The 15,056-nt window shown below is 46.0% G+C and overlaps 2 protein-coding genes and 1 long non-coding RNA gene across 9 annotated transcripts in view; 2 read left to right on the forward strand and 1 right to left on the reverse strand.

The window, feature by feature from the left end:
- ubtfl (upstream binding transcription factor, like) overlaps positions 1-5,751 on the forward strand; it is a 12,196-nt gene extending 6,445 nt beyond the window's left edge. Inside the window, exons 12-20 of one of the 4 annotated variants that reach the window (XM_037084539.1) lie at positions 413-526; positions 625-783; positions 1,012-1,140; positions 2,405-2,490; positions 3,277-3,466; positions 3,800-3,847; positions 4,227-4,364; positions 4,713-4,808; positions 5,256-5,751. In XM_037084539.1, coding sequence (XP_036940434.1) covers positions 413-526; positions 625-783; positions 1,012-1,140; positions 2,405-2,490; positions 3,277-3,466; positions 3,800-3,847; positions 4,227-4,364; positions 4,713-4,808; positions 5,256-5,336 — 1,041 coding nt within the window. In that variant the 3' untranslated portion in view covers positions 5,337-5,751. Of the gene's footprint in view, positions 1-412; positions 527-624; positions 784-1,011; positions 1,141-2,404; positions 2,491-3,276; positions 3,467-3,799; positions 3,848-4,226; positions 4,365-4,709; positions 4,809-5,255 lie in introns of all 4 variants that reach the window. The other 3 variants (XM_037084540.1, XM_037084538.1, XM_037084541.1) reach the window with 3 other exon arrangements.
- Positions 5,752-6,029: 278 nt separating this feature from the next.
- On the reverse strand, positions 6,030-14,273 carry fastk (Fas-activated serine/threonine kinase). Of its 4 annotated transcripts, XM_037084534.1 has the most exons (13): positions 14,134-14,266; positions 13,638-13,752; positions 13,118-13,168; positions 10,798-11,689; positions 10,362-10,701; positions 9,946-10,133; positions 9,711-9,859; positions 9,412-9,628; positions 9,166-9,325; positions 8,482-8,573; positions 7,711-8,404; positions 7,484-7,598; positions 6,030-7,276 (listed from the first exon to the last, which is right to left on the reverse strand). In XM_037084534.1, the coding sequence occupies exons 4-13, from the start codon at positions 11,645-11,647 to the stop codon at positions 7,190-7,192; spliced, it is 2,892 nt and encodes a 963-aa protein (XP_036940429.1). In that variant the 5' UTR covers positions 11,648-11,689; positions 13,118-13,168; positions 13,638-13,752; positions 14,134-14,266; the 3' UTR covers positions 6,030-7,189. The 4 variants fall into 4 exon arrangements, with proteins under 4 accessions (XP_036940429.1, XP_036940428.1, XP_036940430.1 ...); XM_037084533.1 differs by lacking the exon at positions 13,638-13,752 and having other exon boundaries at positions 14,134-14,272; XM_037084535.1 differs by lacking the exon at positions 13,118-13,168.
- Positions 13,766-15,017, forward strand: LOC119011432. Its single transcript, XR_005072190.1, has 3 exons — positions 13,766-13,925; positions 14,141-14,337; positions 14,518-15,017. It is a non-coding gene; the product is annotated as an uncharacterized LOC119011432 (long non-coding RNA).
- Positions 15,018-15,056: the final 39 nt, after the last annotated feature.

The raw sequence follows: 15,056 nt of genomic DNA on the forward strand, positions 1-15,056 counted from the left end.
AGAGACGCCAGGCTCCTCCCACAAATCACTGCCTTCACCTCACAGAGCATCACAGAACACACTTGAGTCAAACTGAAGTCTGTGTTCGTTCCGACACTCAACAACTCTGATTTAGTTGAAATTAAACTTTAATTCATGAAAATATGAAAATATTGAGATGTTCATCAGTCACATGTCCAGCTGCTCTCTAACCTCCATTAGCTTGTTAGCTGTACTGCTAACAGTCTGGACTCACACACGCACACACACACACACACACGTGAAGAGTTGACAAATAAAATGCTGAATAAGATAATAAATAATAATAAATATTAAATTAAATTAAATTAAATTAAATTAAATTAAATTAAATAATAAAATGATCAATGATGTAATAAACAATAAGCCTTCATGAGGCTGAGTTGTGTTTCAGAGTCTCCCAGAGGAGGAACGAGACCGCGTCATGTCAGAGGAGAAACTGGGCGGGGCCAAATCCGGAGGGGGCGTGGTCTCTAGCCCTCACAGAGCCAGGTCTCCTTCTGTCAAGGTGAGTATGTGTCCTCAGCAGTGAGGTCATCACTGGCTGTAGCCCCCACAGACTCACCTTTGAGCAGGTGTTCTGATGTTTGTCTGGTCTCAACCCAGGAACAGTGTCGGGAGGCGGAGCCAGAGCAGTGGGCCCCTGCCAGTCTGCCAAAAGAGAGACGGGACGGGAAGAAGGCGGCGAAGCTTCCGGAAACGCCAAAAACAGCGGAGGAGATGTGGCAGCACAGCGTGATCGGAGACTACCTGGCCAAATACAGGGTGCGCTTCATTTCTCTATCTGTTCACGTGAAAGATGCTTGTTAGCTGTTGCCATGGCAACCAGGGAGGCTTGTCTCTGACGGGCAGTGTAGCTCATAGAAAGACATCAGGATTAAACTCCTATACTATGTTTAGATGACTGAATTATTAGCTGTTTGACTGGAACACTGTTACAGTATTTTGTCCCCTGACCTCTGACCCCTGCTGGTCATGTGACTCGTCCCTCAGAGCGACCGCAGGAAGGCTCAGTCGGGGATGGAGGCGGCCTGGAAATCGATGGAGAAGAAGGAGAAGATTCCCTGGATCAAGAAGGCAGCGGAGGACCAGAAGCGTTACGAGGTTCAGTACCATCCTGTGGTCAGTGAGCCACGCCCCCTCCAACAGACCCCGCCTACTACCTGCTGGGGCTGCAGCCACGCCAGAAAAAAACAAAACTTTTCCCTCATTAATCATTCTTTACATCTTTAGTTAATGTTTTTTCTGGAACCACGGCACTTTGACTCATTCAGTTAGACACTGATGTGTCTCTGTGTCCTCCAGGGAATCCGTGCATCCTTAAAAAGTCTTAAATTCATGTATGTAAAATTAAGGCCTTAAAAAGTCTTAAATGCATCCATATTTTGCACATAGGTCTTAAATTACATTTAGTTATGTCTTAAATACTTACTTTCATTTACCGCTTCCGTCATCACCTTTTTTGTTTTTTTGTTATTGTTTTGGGGAAATGTGTTGGTGAGATTCTCGGTCAGCTCCGTGTGTTGTTCTTCTCTTTGAAATGTCCTGGAACATAAGTGGCATTTTACCAGTATCCCGGTCAGAATTTATCACGGCACACTTCACCAGTTCCAGAAAGACTTTGACTACAGAATCTGCTACAACTATGGGAAACTGTAAATTTAACAAGTGTTGGCTTGAGTTCAGTTGAGTTCAGTTTGCGCTCTGCAAGAGGACCCACAACTTGGGCACACTCGGTGTGAAAGCGCTGGTGTCACGCACAAAATCGGAAAAACACCAGTTAGCTTCTAAAAGTCTTCAGCGAAATCACGTAATCACACACTTCTGTACGCCTTTGTCACCACTTCCTGGTCCAAGTTGTCCAGTTCTGCTTGACCTGAACTCTGCGCTGCCTCTTCTGTCTCACAGTCAAGTGACATTCAAACCATCATCTGCTGAACTCCAACGTTGAAGCGGAGGTGCTTTCGATTTTGAAAACCGTGTGCGTGTTTGTGTACATAATGAATATGAATATGAATATATATGATGCACAGACACACCAGGGTTATTATAGTTAACTAAATTAAATTCCCAGATAAAAACTAAACTAAAGCAAAAAAAAGCAAACTGAAAAACAGATTAAAATAAGAACTAATAACATTTAAAAACAAGGTTATATATATATATATATATAGTTGCTCTGTGAATGGCAATAGATTTAGTAATTTTTTGAAGTAATTCGGGGACATTTTTCCCCATGTTTTCGCATTTCGTGTAGGTCTTAAATTTTGTTCAGAGTCGTCTTTAAAAAGGTCTTAAAAATTCTTAAATTTGACTTGTTCAAACCTGCAGAGACCCCGTCTCTCTCTCTCTGTGTCTCTGTGTACTGACTGCTGCTGTCCTGCAGAGGGAGCTGTTGGAGATGAGGACTCCGCCTGCAGCTCAGAGTCACAGGAAGCCCAAGTTTGATGGAGAACCAAAGAAACCTCCAGTGTGAGTGTCCGACTGATCGACAGCAGCACCGTCAGCTGTGAGCGCGTCACGTGACAGTTGCCATGGCGATGGTGGTACTGAAGTATTGATCAGGTCATTAATGTCCCTGCAGGAGTTCAGCTGCTTCTGGAATAACAACAGCTCTGAGCTGATGATTTCTGATGTCAGTACAGCTGCAGCTCGTTCTCATTCTGGATCATTATTGATCATTATTGATCTGCATATTAACTTGCTGATTGACCCTCACAGACTCAGTCTGGTGCTGATACCCGTTGGACCTCTGGTCCTCCAGAAGCTTTAGTAACGGCTCAGTGGTGTCACTCTGCAGCAGTACTCCAGGTTCTTCCTCTGGTTTTTGCTGAGCTACTTTAGTTGCTGACTAACATGTCAGTTCTGGTAGAACTGTTCTGACTCGCCTTCGTGGTTATTAAATGAAACGCAGGCTGGAGGATAATATTCTAATAAATGTCTATGGGACAAACATTCATGTGGAAGTCTGAAAAATCTAAGTTCATGTTTTAAAATCAAAAACTAAACTTAGGGTTCTGCCGAGTCAGATGATAAATGACACCTGATGCCAGCTGAAACTGAATCAGTACTGAGTCTGAGCGGGTTCACTGATCACTTGTTTGGTTAAATATCATCTTCACCGTTTAGAAACAGGAGCCGATAAATCTGAAAAACAGTCTAAATCCACACGTGAGAAGACTGCATTGTAAAATTAGAATAAGATGAAAAGAGCGACAGAGGTCAAAGGTTAAAGTCTGTGACATGACGGTCCAACAGGAGCGGCTATCAGATGTTCTCCCAGGAGCTGCTGACCAACGGGGAGCTGAACCACTTCAGCCTGAAGGAGCGCATGGTGGAGATCGGCAAGAGGTGGCACAAACTGAGCCAGAGTCAGAAAGACAAGTACAAGAAGCTGGTGGAGGAGCAGCAGGTGGAGTACAAGGCCGAGCTGGAGGCCTGGGTCAAGGTAACAAGCAGCCCTCAGCCCATTCACATCAGTCAAACTCATTGATTTAATTTTCTGATCAATTAGTGATTTAATCATTCATGATTTCATATCTTAAATCTGTCTGTTCAAGTCATGTTTCTGTGTTGATGTGATTTATTCAAGAAATAACATTTTAGATTTAGTCTCTTGTTAAGTGAAGTCACTGAACACACCGACTGTAAACTTGTCGTTAATGAGGAACATTTCTGAACTAGTTTGTTCGGTGTGACTTTTGATCCGGTCTGATGTGCTGCTTCAGTCCTGACAGACGAGCAGAAGCTGATCGTGTGTCTGATTGTTTCCTCTCTGCAGTCTCTGTCTCCTCAGGATCGAGCCGTCTATAAAGAGTTCTCCTCCTCAGTGAGTCTTTATTTTAATCCACATCATGGAAGTGTTGCTAATCCAGCACAAACAAGCTAACATAACATTAACAAGCTCAGCTAACAGAAAGGACATCATGCTAACACTAGCAAGGTGAACACAAGCTAACAGGACTCAAAATGGTATTAGGGTCAAATGACCTAATATGGCTTAGCATTAGCATAGCAAAGCTGTTGTTCAATAGTATAAGTTCACAAGTCATCAAAAATATTTGAATGTTAACAAACACAAAATATTTTGTCATGAACATGAAACCAACTTTTATTTCCTGTCTTTAAGCTAATGTAGCGTTAGCAGTGTCGTTCAGCAGTGTTTCCGTGTGTTCACCTGTTTGCTTGTTTGTTGTTTTCTCCATCAGAAACGTCGCAGCACCACTAAAGTCCGCAGCAGTCCCGGAACTAAAGTCCGTGTGACGGCTAAGGGGAAGGCAGCAAGTTCAAGAGCTGCGGCACAGACAGTTGGTGTGGCCAAGAGGGCCATGGCGTACCGAGCCAAGGTAACACAACAACACACAACAAACACAAGTTTTCACTGTGTTCAAATATAAACAAATCTGAATAAAATATTATCAGTCAAGTTAAAAACTAATCATCAGAAGTGTCAACAGTAAATGTCACAAATATAAATGTCAACAGGCTGATTGGGTCGGGATCACAGGTAAACATTTATTTCTGTGTTAAAGGTTTTGATTATGATGATATTTGACGTAATGTCCCTTTACTGGACATTGGCAGTGCAGATCAGAGCTGCGCTTAAACAACAAACTGAACATACACTTTATTCAACCTATAACAGAACGTGTATGTACGCCCTTGGTGGCGTCTGTCTGTCTGTCTTTCAGCAGGACATGTCCGACTCTGACGAGGAAGAGGAGAAGAGCGACTCTTCTGACTCTGATGAAGATGATGAGACGTCAGGATCCACGGACAGCGACGACGAGGTGAGAAATCAAATCAGCCTGCAAACCTTGACAGTGCTCAGAGTGGGACTGATGATCGAAGTGATAAAATGTTTCACTTCAATCATTTTAAGTCAGTGTGTTTGTTACAAGTAGTTTAATTATTGGCTCCATGGTTTAATTCATAGTATCAGTTTATAAATGATGGCAGATTATAATTGATTAAATTAAATCAGGCAGTAAATTCTGGGACTGAAGCATCAGCAACTCTCAGCTGTAAACTTTGTCTATTAATGTGTTCAATCATAAAACATGATGACATCATTCATTATTCAATTAAAATCTGTTGAATTATTATTATTATTATTATTATTAAGTTTAATGTTCATGTTTGACCTGATGACATCTTACACAAGTGAGAATCACCATGGCAACCACCGAACAAAACAAAATGTGTGACTTTCACTTCCTGTTTTGTGATTTCCTCAGAACGAAGATGACGAAGAGGATGACGAGGATGACGAAGATCAGAGCTCCTCTGAAGAATCCAGTGACTCAGACTCGGACTAGCTCCGCCCCCTCCACCTCATTGAAGAGGACAGGCTGTGCAGGCCACGCCACCTCGCACGCTGATCATCCCAGCGGACCAATGAGAAGTGGTGACATCATACTGCGGTCGTGCTGGCCCCTCCCATCTCCCCTCTGAAGGGGGCGGAGCCTGATGGAGTGTTTTGTTACATTTGTTTCAGTTTTTATCAAGTGTTTGTTGGTTTTTATCTGACTGACGTTTTAGACGGGCGGAGACGTTTGTTTTCTTTCTTGGAGCAATGGCGGTGGGCGGGGTTTGTACAGAGTTGACAGGCAGGGGGAGGGGCGGAGCTTATTGTTTGCTATTAGTTACCGCTGAGGGAGGGGCCAGTGTTCAGCCTCCAATCAGCCGCCTGCCTGGGAAAATTATTAACAAATAATAAATGCACTTTTCTGATTTCTGTTGTCTGATTTGGTTTGTCACTTAACACACCATGATGTCACAGTGTCAGGTGACATCAGTGTGACATCATGACTGACAGTTATTTACCCTGAGGACAGCCACAGGTCCTTCATGTGTTCTTGAATCTGAATAATTAAAGCCCTTACTTTGAAGTTCTTTAATTTAAAAAGCCCTTGTAAGCACAGGAAGTAGTAAAAGGACCCGACCAGTTGTCACCTGTGACCATCCACCTGTGGAGCAGTGAGTGAAAATGAAAACGAGCGTCAGACGAGTGGAGTTTGGTTTCAGTTTTATAGACATTTGAATGAATAGATTTATATAAACAAGCTTCTCAGTCCGTCCGTCACCGATACACAAATAAATAATCTGACCTTTGACCCCAACATTTATCCCCCACACTTTGTTGTCCTCCAGGCCTTTGGCACACACACCACGTTACCGTGGCAACTTTCCTTTCACTCAGAACTACAGTACCCAACAGCCCCCGTTCTCTCCACAGAAAAACTAACTCCATCATCTGGTTTTATAAAACAGTGACGCCCAAAAGAACAAAGTCCACACATGCATCATCATCATCATCATCGTTGTTACCAAACATTATAAAAAGATATGTTTGTTCATCCACACAGCGACCAATCACATCAAAGCAACATGATGACACATTAAAGGACCAGCTAGTTTCCCTCTGGCGACCATGTTCCTATACAAACCACTGTCACACCTGATGGTGCGTTCAAGGACATTTTTAACATGGGGAACTTTCAATGTACATGTTTAACGATTATTTGTGTTTATGATTTTAATTTTGCACAGCGCTCTAATTTTCTGAAAGTACCTGAACAACACACAATGGAAGAATTTGAGAATTTATGAATAATTTTTCTTTAAATACAGTGAAAACTGAACAGGTTTGGTTGTTGACTGGTGGAGTTCTGCTAAGTGAGTCTGGATGTATTTCTCTGCAGCAGGTTTGTAGAAATGAACAGAAGAGAGATCAATCTGAAACGCATTGATCTGATTGGAAAACGGGCAGAAATCAGCGGACATGTCCTTTAAAAGCTGATGCGTCTGAGTCAACCTCCTCAATGTTTACAGCTGCAGCTACACTTCATGAGAATCCTTCATCAGTTGATGATAAACTGCTCACTCACTGCTTTATAAAAGTGTTCATAAAAAGTGTTGTCTTGTTTTCAAACTGGCTGCCAACGAGATATTGATTAGCTGATAAATTAACTGATTCAGTGATTAAATAACTGGTCGCTGCAGCAGTGATCTGAATAAACAAGAAGTTAAGTGAGGAAGTCGTCGCTCTTTTCCTCACTCATGTTTGACCTCTGACCTCAATCCAACCCCAGAACCAGGACACACACACACACACACACACACACACACACACACACACACACACACACACACACACACACACAGAGCGTCATAGCGGGACGTCCAGCAGCTTCTTGTGCAGGTACTGCTTCACCTCCTCGATGCCGTTCAGCTTCTCCAGCTCGTGGTACGGCAGCTGAGAGGGGACAACAAGGACAGCGGGTCACATGATGTGAAGACACAGACAGACATCCTCTGCCCTCTGATCTACATCACTGAACAGGTGTAGTAACTGTCGGAAGGAGACCCTGAACTCATCATCCTCCACAGTCTGTCTGAAAGCAGGTGAGTCGCCGCCTGCTGGTCATCAAACAGAAAGTCCTGCAGGTGTGAAGCAGCTCACCTGCAAGATGACGTATCCCAGCAGCCTCAGGTGCCGGTCCCTCATGGCTCTGGAACCGACCAGAACCTCACAGTTGTGGCAGTAGTGCCACTTATCATTGACGGACATGATAACCCTGCAGAGGACAGATCAACCAATAGTCATCAATATGTGATGTGACATCACTGTGGCGACACTGTGACCAGCTTCTGACCAGTGGACCCTGTATGATCAGGTTCTGGACTCACCTCCTGATCTTCCTCTGGTCTGTAGGGGGGCTCTCTGTATCGGGTCTGTTCGGGGGATGAAGCTGCGGAGGTGACGCTGCCCCCCTGTCTGCCCCGCCCCCCTCAGAATATGTCACGTCTTCGTAGAACCCAGGAAGCTCACAGTCCGTCCCCTGGCCCCCTGCACCCCCCTCGTCCTCCAGGATCTTCCTGATGGAGAACTGGAAAAGTGAGTCTGAGGCGGCAGGCCCTGTAGGCCCAGGGGCCCCTGGCTGGGCCAGGCCATCAGAGGGGGGGCTGCTGAGTGTGGAGCTGTCCTGGCTCTCCAGAGAGTGCTCTTTGGCCAGACTGGAGTAGTATTCTGCCGCAGGGACGTAGTACGGGCCGTAGTCCAAGGGGCTGCCGTTAGTCCCGGCACGCGGGGGCCCAGAGGCCGCCGTGGCCACCATCGTGCTGCGGATGTGATGTGGCAGGAAGGACCGGGGCTCCATGGACCCCCCCATGGCCTCACCCACCTGACATGGCTGCTCTGCCCCCTCCTCCAGGGCCACAAATGGGGAGAACTTCTGGAACTCTGAGGTCACCACGGTAACCGCGGCATCAGCTGGCTTGGTTGCAACAGCAACGCAGGAGGGAGGAACGATGCTTAAAGCCAGACCAGACCCGGTCCTGATGGGAAGAACCCGACCAGAACTGTCCATCCACAGCACAAAGTCTGGAGACCAACAGATGGTACTCAGATTACAGCAGTCAGTATGTAGTACTGTGTGTGTAGTACTTTGTGTATTGTACCTGTGTAGTACCCTGGGGGCAGTACTTCGTCCTGTTTGTAGTTCTGCTCTCCAACCAGCTGTCTTAGAGCCTCGGCCACCAGACCTTTATAACTGACAAGACACAAACGGATCAGAACCAGTTTTAACTGGACTGGCACAGAACCGTCACTCACCTGAAGGACCAGTTCAAACAAATCAGAACAGGCTCGCAATAATGCAGAATGAGTCAGAGACAGAGTTTCACAGAGTTTATAAAGTGTCTCCAACTCAACAACTCACTAAACTGACACATTTGTTAAGGGAGTCTGGGGACTTTCTCCACGGGGACAAAGAAGTCGCTTATATTGTTCCTGTTTAGTGTCTTTGTAACATGTGACATGTTTAGATCAATAACATGTTTCTTCTTTCATAAATGGAGTGTAAATGGTGAAATCAGTGTAAACAGTGTGTTCAAACAGCTGATCAATGTTGGCAGGTAAGACTTTAGCACTTTAGACACAGAAGCAGACAGGCTGGTACAGACATGCTGCCACAAACTGACACTTTTTACAAGGAGACAAACAACTTCAGCTGAAACATTTAATGCTGAATTTACAACAAGGACACAATGAGTCAGAATCTGTTGTTTAGCCAAACCTGTTAAGTTTGTTTTAATCAAACAACTATTAAAATCCCAAATTTTTTAAAGGGGTCTGGTGACTACCTGTACTTGCGATTGACCTCATCAGCAGTCAAGGCGTGGTCAAACATCAGGACCTTGTGGGCGTCTTGCAGTCTTGGTCCGGTGTAGTCGCGGTACTCAAGTTCCACCGCAGCATCGAGAAGAGAAAGGTACCGCCGGACGATGAGAGCATACGGACTGTCTGTGGACAAAATAACAGAAACAAAATATTTCCTGCAGCCACTGATAAAACCTGCGCTCTGTACTGGTGGAGCTGTGTTCACGTACTGGTAACGTTACTGATGAAGGCGGAGGAGAAGACACGGTGCAGCACCAGCCCAGGGAAATGTCCCAGCTGGAACAGAGACATGAGGATGTTGACAGTGGCGAGTGGCGAACTGAGTGCTTTCAGCTCCACCACCTCCTCCAACCGAGAGAAGAACTGCTGCTCGTTGGAGGGACGGTAGCTCATCCTGCTGAACGGAAACACCAGCTTCTGGATCACCTGAGGACCCACACACACACAGACGCTTGCAGAGTCCTGTACACACACACAGTAAACCACAAGAGCACCTGTCGACCCACACCTTACTGTCCAGGTACTCAGCCTTCTTCACCAGGAAGTCTGCAATGGTGTCAAGCAGCCGTGTCTCTCTGAGGCGATGGCGAGCGATGTACTTGGCGATAAGAGCCATCGTGTACGGAGTGATGCTGTCTACTTTCTTTGGCAGCTCCTCTGTCAGAGAGGAGGTCACATGATCAGCTGGCCACACAATAAGTACACCTCTGATTAATCCTGTGTGTCATGTGATCAGGCTGTACCTGCCAGGCTGCTGATGAACCTCTCCTGTCTGTTCTGGTAGAACAGGTGAGAACTGAAGATCAGCTCCAGACTCTTGTTGCTTGCCTCTCGAGCACACGCTGCCAACATCTCATCCAGCAGCGCCATCTCCTGGTCACGAACACCACTGACACTCGCCAGGGTGTGTTTGACCAGACGAAGGATCTTCCTGAGAAACGATGAAGACACAGAGGTCGTATATGCAGAAACAAAGTGGGTTTAATGAGTTTCACTCTGATAAACCAGCGAGGGTGGAGCTCTGCTGTGTGTGTTAGACTGAGGGTGGAGCTCTGTTGTGTGTGGGTTTGACTGAGGATTGAAGACTGTGCTGCACACACACACATACACACACACACAAATAAATACTATACACAGACTATAAATACTTTTTACACACCTGTTGGCGAGCAGCTGTTCAGGATTTGAAGGTGTATTGTTACTGTTGGTGGTGGCGGCATTAGTGCCCCCTGCAGCTGCACCAGCTTCCAGTGGCTGCAGTGAGCGCCACTTCAGTCTGTAGTATGACAGAAGCAGGAAGAGTGTCTGAGGGTGGCGCTCTCTCTCCAGGTTCTTCTCCAGGCCCGCCAGGCAGGCCTCGGTCAAAGGGTGTTGACTGCCCGGGTGGAGCTTCATGCTGGAGCTGAACACCATGGACACATCCTTCTGGTTAAACTGGTTCAGTCTGGACTGAGACTCTGCCTCTAGCACCTGTACCACCTGAGAGTCACTGGCAAGACCTACAGAGAGCAGACACATCAACACACCTGAGACCTAAACACCTGAGACCACTACACAACGTCTCATACATTTCTGATGACATCTCGATGACTCACCAAGCGCAGCCACGGCATACAGGCAGTTGACAATGCTGAAGTTGTCAAACTTGGCGCAGTCGTTGACAATGGCGTTACAGAGTGTCTGAAAGTCTTGATGCTCCAGAATCTGACGTGCGTCTCCGCCCTCTGCTGCTGCAGCAGCAGCAGCAGCAGCTCCTCCTCCTCCTCCTCCCACAGGGTCCGTGTCCGTGTCTCCCCCTCCTCCTCGTGGTGGGCACGTGGCCTGTAGCAGCTGCCCGATCTTCTGCAGGGCGACGGGGTAGTGGTTGTGGGAGATCTTGGCAGGGTTCTGGGTTACCCAGCGCAGCACCTCGTCAGGACGTCGTGAGCGCTCTATCAGCCGCTTCATAGTGAAGAATGTGTCGTAGCTCATCTTCTCGTGGATGAAGTTCCACGTCTTCTTTTTGCTGTTGGCAGCAGATGCCCCTCCGGTTGCTGTCCCACCGCCATACACGTGAAAGTGGGAGTGGTGCTGGTAGTGTGGGGGAAGCGGCGGAGGGGCCAGGTGGGTGGGCTGTGGGTGGGGGTGGGGGTGGGGGTGAGGGTGGGGGTGTGGGTGGTAGTGGTGGTGGTAGTGTGCTCCTCGATGGGTGTCAGGGCGGCCCTGGTACAAGGGGTAGGTGGGGGTAGGTGGGGCTGGCTGAGGGTGGTGGGGCGCCTCGAGCATGGCGAGCCCCGCCCTCCGTCCCTGTTTGACCCCACCACCTCCACCACTGCCTCCTCCTCCTGCAGTACTGTAGAGGCGGGTGGCGTACATGGCAACAGAGCAAGCAATGGGGCAGTGGGGGCAGGGAGGGCGGCGTGGAGCTCGGCTCAAGAGGCGCCACCCAGTGGAAAAACACAGCATCGTCCAACAGCTAGGACACCAGGAGGAGACAACATGACGCTCCTGCAGGAGAAAAGGAGAGATTCATTCAGCCTCTTCAAGAAGCAAATAAAATCACTCTTTCACCTGCTTCAGGACAACAAAAACACCACCAACAAGACAAAGAGAGATTCAGAGATGTACATCCAACTCCTCATCCTCCCCCACAGAGCACAAAACTTCCCCAACAGCTCATCTCTCTCTATAAAAGCAAGGAATCTGTGTGTGTGTGTTTGTGCGTGTGTCTGTGTCCAGACTCCCTTAACAAATGTGTCAGTTTAGTGAGTCAAGTTGGAGACACTTGATAAATTCTGTATAACTCTGTCTGTGTCCGCAAGCAGCAAGTGCTTGCAGGCATTTGTGGAAAAAGGCACCATACCAACCAATCACAAAATTATATGGCAAACCATGTGATTTGGTTGCTGAGGAACAGGGGAATTTGTGGGAGGCAAGGAGGCAAAAGAGTGACAGCAGCAGTGACGGCGACAGAGACAGCGAGTTTTGTGACATATAGCGTGTCTGGAGTGTATAGTTAGTGTGTTATGTAGTGTTTGATGTGGTGTGTTTAGTCTGTAGTGGAGTTGTTTTTTTTGTGTTGGGAGTCAAAACAATGAGGAGATGCTGAATGTGGAGCAGGCAGTGCAGCTGGAAGGAGCTGAGGGAGGCCTAAGCCTGAGGCATTGCCTGCATTTAAATGTAATTAGTTACATATAACTAATTAACACATATACACAAATTTAGCAAACAACAATTTATATTTGCATTATATGTAATATAAATGGTTCATTAAACATATTTATGGTTTCCACGGTAAAAAATCTAACTTTTTCTTACTCGGATTAAATATTTTTTGTGATTTTAGGTCCATTGTGTTAATACAGTATGTCAAAATGAATCAATAACTGTACAGTCACACATATGAGGTTGAGCTGAAAAAAATAACATCAAGCAAAGCAAAGTAAATAGTTTTTAAGGTGAAATATAATGGCCAAATCAAAAAAAGTCAAAAAAGGCCAATTATACCCTGGAATATCGAATTTCACAACAAACATAAATACCCCTGACGTCCCACCTTCAAACCTTCAAACACAACCTCATTTGCCCATCCATGAGACTCCTTCAGACTTCTTCTTGACACAACATCTTGAGCCAAAAATAAACAAATGTAAGAAAAAAAACTCCCCAAGCCCCCTAAACCAGGTTTTTAACAACTCAACAGTCTGGCAGATGATCAGGTTCTTCACTCATCAAATAAAAGAGAAATGTCCCATAACTTAACGTGACATGAACAAACAACAGTAACATGGTAACTGTAATCGTTTTTGGCAACTTATGAGGAAAAAATACTGCAGTTATACGTGGAGGAGTGTCTGTCCTGTCTGTCCTCCTGACTCTTCATCACATTTCTGTCTGAAAAACAGCATCTGCCACTGGCAAAAAACTTTAACTCACCGAGTGTTTGTGTTATTGTAGTTACTGTTGTCACAGCGACAGTCAGCCCTCCTGCAGTGACAGAGTCAGACAGCCTCCTGTTTACTGATGGTGTTTATATAATTATGTAGTTTAGAGTGAAAAACATAACTGCCACTTTTCAGATTGTTTGGTGGGTCAGGATCTCCATCACTACACATTATAACAGCATCCCATTGATTATAAACTGTCAGCAGGTTCATGTTCAGATTAACAGGAGGACACCCGGGAAACATGTTGGAAACACAGACATCACCATCATGACATCATCACGTAACGTCAATTTGAATCTGCAGCCTCTGTGTGAACGGGCTAGTCTCACACATCAGCAGTTAGACAGGTCCACTGGGACACACTCAGCAGCTGGGTTTACTGTTTTACTGGTTAAATGGTTTTACTGGCGCACACTCTGATGTCAGAAGTGACTGAAGGCACAGTCTCACTGTGAGGTAACCTGTATTCAGTTAAATGACGTCAGAATCAGAAGTGATCAGCGGCTCACCTGTTCACCAGTCAGCTGCACTCAGCTCAGGCCCACAAGCTAACGTTAGCATCCAGCCGGCTAGTTGGCCGGTTCACCCTCCTGCTGCGGTGTCAGCGCCGACACAGACACGTCACTACACAAGTCAACACCATGTGATGACGTCATAACTCATTTGTCGTTCCTGTTTTTTTCAGGTTGTCAGAGCAGCTGATAGGCGAAAGTTAGCCAGACTGTTAGCAGCAATGTCGGCTAATTCAATCAAACGGTTTAATGACATGAAGCTAACTGAGGTCACACACTACACAGGTAAACTACATTACAGCATGCTAGCTGAGACTACAAGTTAAACTGCTTTCAACTGTAAGCTTAGCTAACCTAAACTAGCTATCATCCAGCTGATCTGTTAGCATGTTAGCATCCGTATGTCCTTAACCCGGTTATTAGCCGGATATTTAGCCCAGTTGTATCCCGGGTTAGGCGAGCTATCTGAGGCTGACAGCGGCGCTGTGTTTACCTCATAGCTCAGAAACACCTGCAGCTCCGCTCCGCTGAGAAACCTGAGGCCGCAGACGGTGCGGGTTCACCGGGGAAACAGTCAGCGGTCAGCCGTCTCATTCCTCCACACAGCCCGCAGACGCCATCCTCATCTACCCGGCATGCATCTCGAGGAGAGGGGGGACAGATTAACAGCGCCCCCTGTCTGCTGCTCCACAAACCTGTAACCCTCTCATCACCACGACCTGATCAGGACCGCAGATCAATATCATCTTAATTACTGATCAGGAACTAAATAACACTTTGATTGCTGTGTTCAGTGTGTGTGTGTGTGTGTGTGTGTGTGTGTGTGTGTGTGTGTGTGTGTGTGTGTGTGTGTGTGAACTCATACTCTTCTTTTTAGGTCATCAGGCAGCAGAATGAGCCTCCTGCTCCTCCACTGTGACAGCAGAACTAAGAAGAATGAAAGCTCCTGCAGTGATAGCACCGTATGAACAAGCTGCAGATGATCAGTGTTGTAGGTAAAAGTGTCCTGTGTGACAATAACCAGGTCTGTCACAGTGCAGACCCTCAGCCCAGGCTCAGAGCTGACCCGGGTCTGTGGATCAGTCTGGACTATGAGAAGCCCTTGAATGTCCGTAAAGTAAATGTTTACTGTTTCACTGATGTCAGATAAATGCGTTGGAGTAAAAGGTGCAGTATTTCTGTCTGAGGTGTGACGGAGTCATTTTATGGTTTTAATGTTCATGCTTTTAAAATGTATTTTATTTTTATCATAACCTTTTATTTGTTTTAATTAAACATCTATATTTTGTATAGATGTTTAATTGCATTTTACTGTTGTTACCATTATTATATCATATTTTATCAACACTTTTTAAAATAAACTTTGACGTGTAATATTTCATTTAATCTTTGGTGATTCATCAAATAATGAATTAA

Source organism: Acanthopagrus latus, chromosome 21, assembly GCF_904848185.1.
Source record: "Acanthopagrus latus isolate v.2019 chromosome 21, fAcaLat1.1, whole genome shotgun sequence".
Classification (NCBI taxonomy): domain Eukaryota; kingdom Metazoa; phylum Chordata; class Actinopteri; order Spariformes; family Sparidae; genus Acanthopagrus; species Acanthopagrus latus.

What these genes read in the sequence shown, in the direction of transcription:
- fastk (XM_037084531.1), bottom strand. Translation starts at nt 11,647, where the DNA reads ATGCTGTGTTTTTCCACTGGGTGGCGCCTCTTGAGCCGAGCTCCACGC. An exon ending in GCCCCCAGGGTACTACACAG is followed by an intron (nt 8,405 to 8,481) that starts GTACAATACACA and finishes GTTGGTCTCCAG; the next exon opens with ACTTTGTGCTGTGGATGGAC. An exon ending in TGGGATACGTCATCTTGCAG is followed by an intron (nt 7,277 to 7,483) that starts GTGAGCTGCTTC and finishes GTCCCCTCTCAG; the next exon opens with CTGCCGTACCACGAGCTGGA.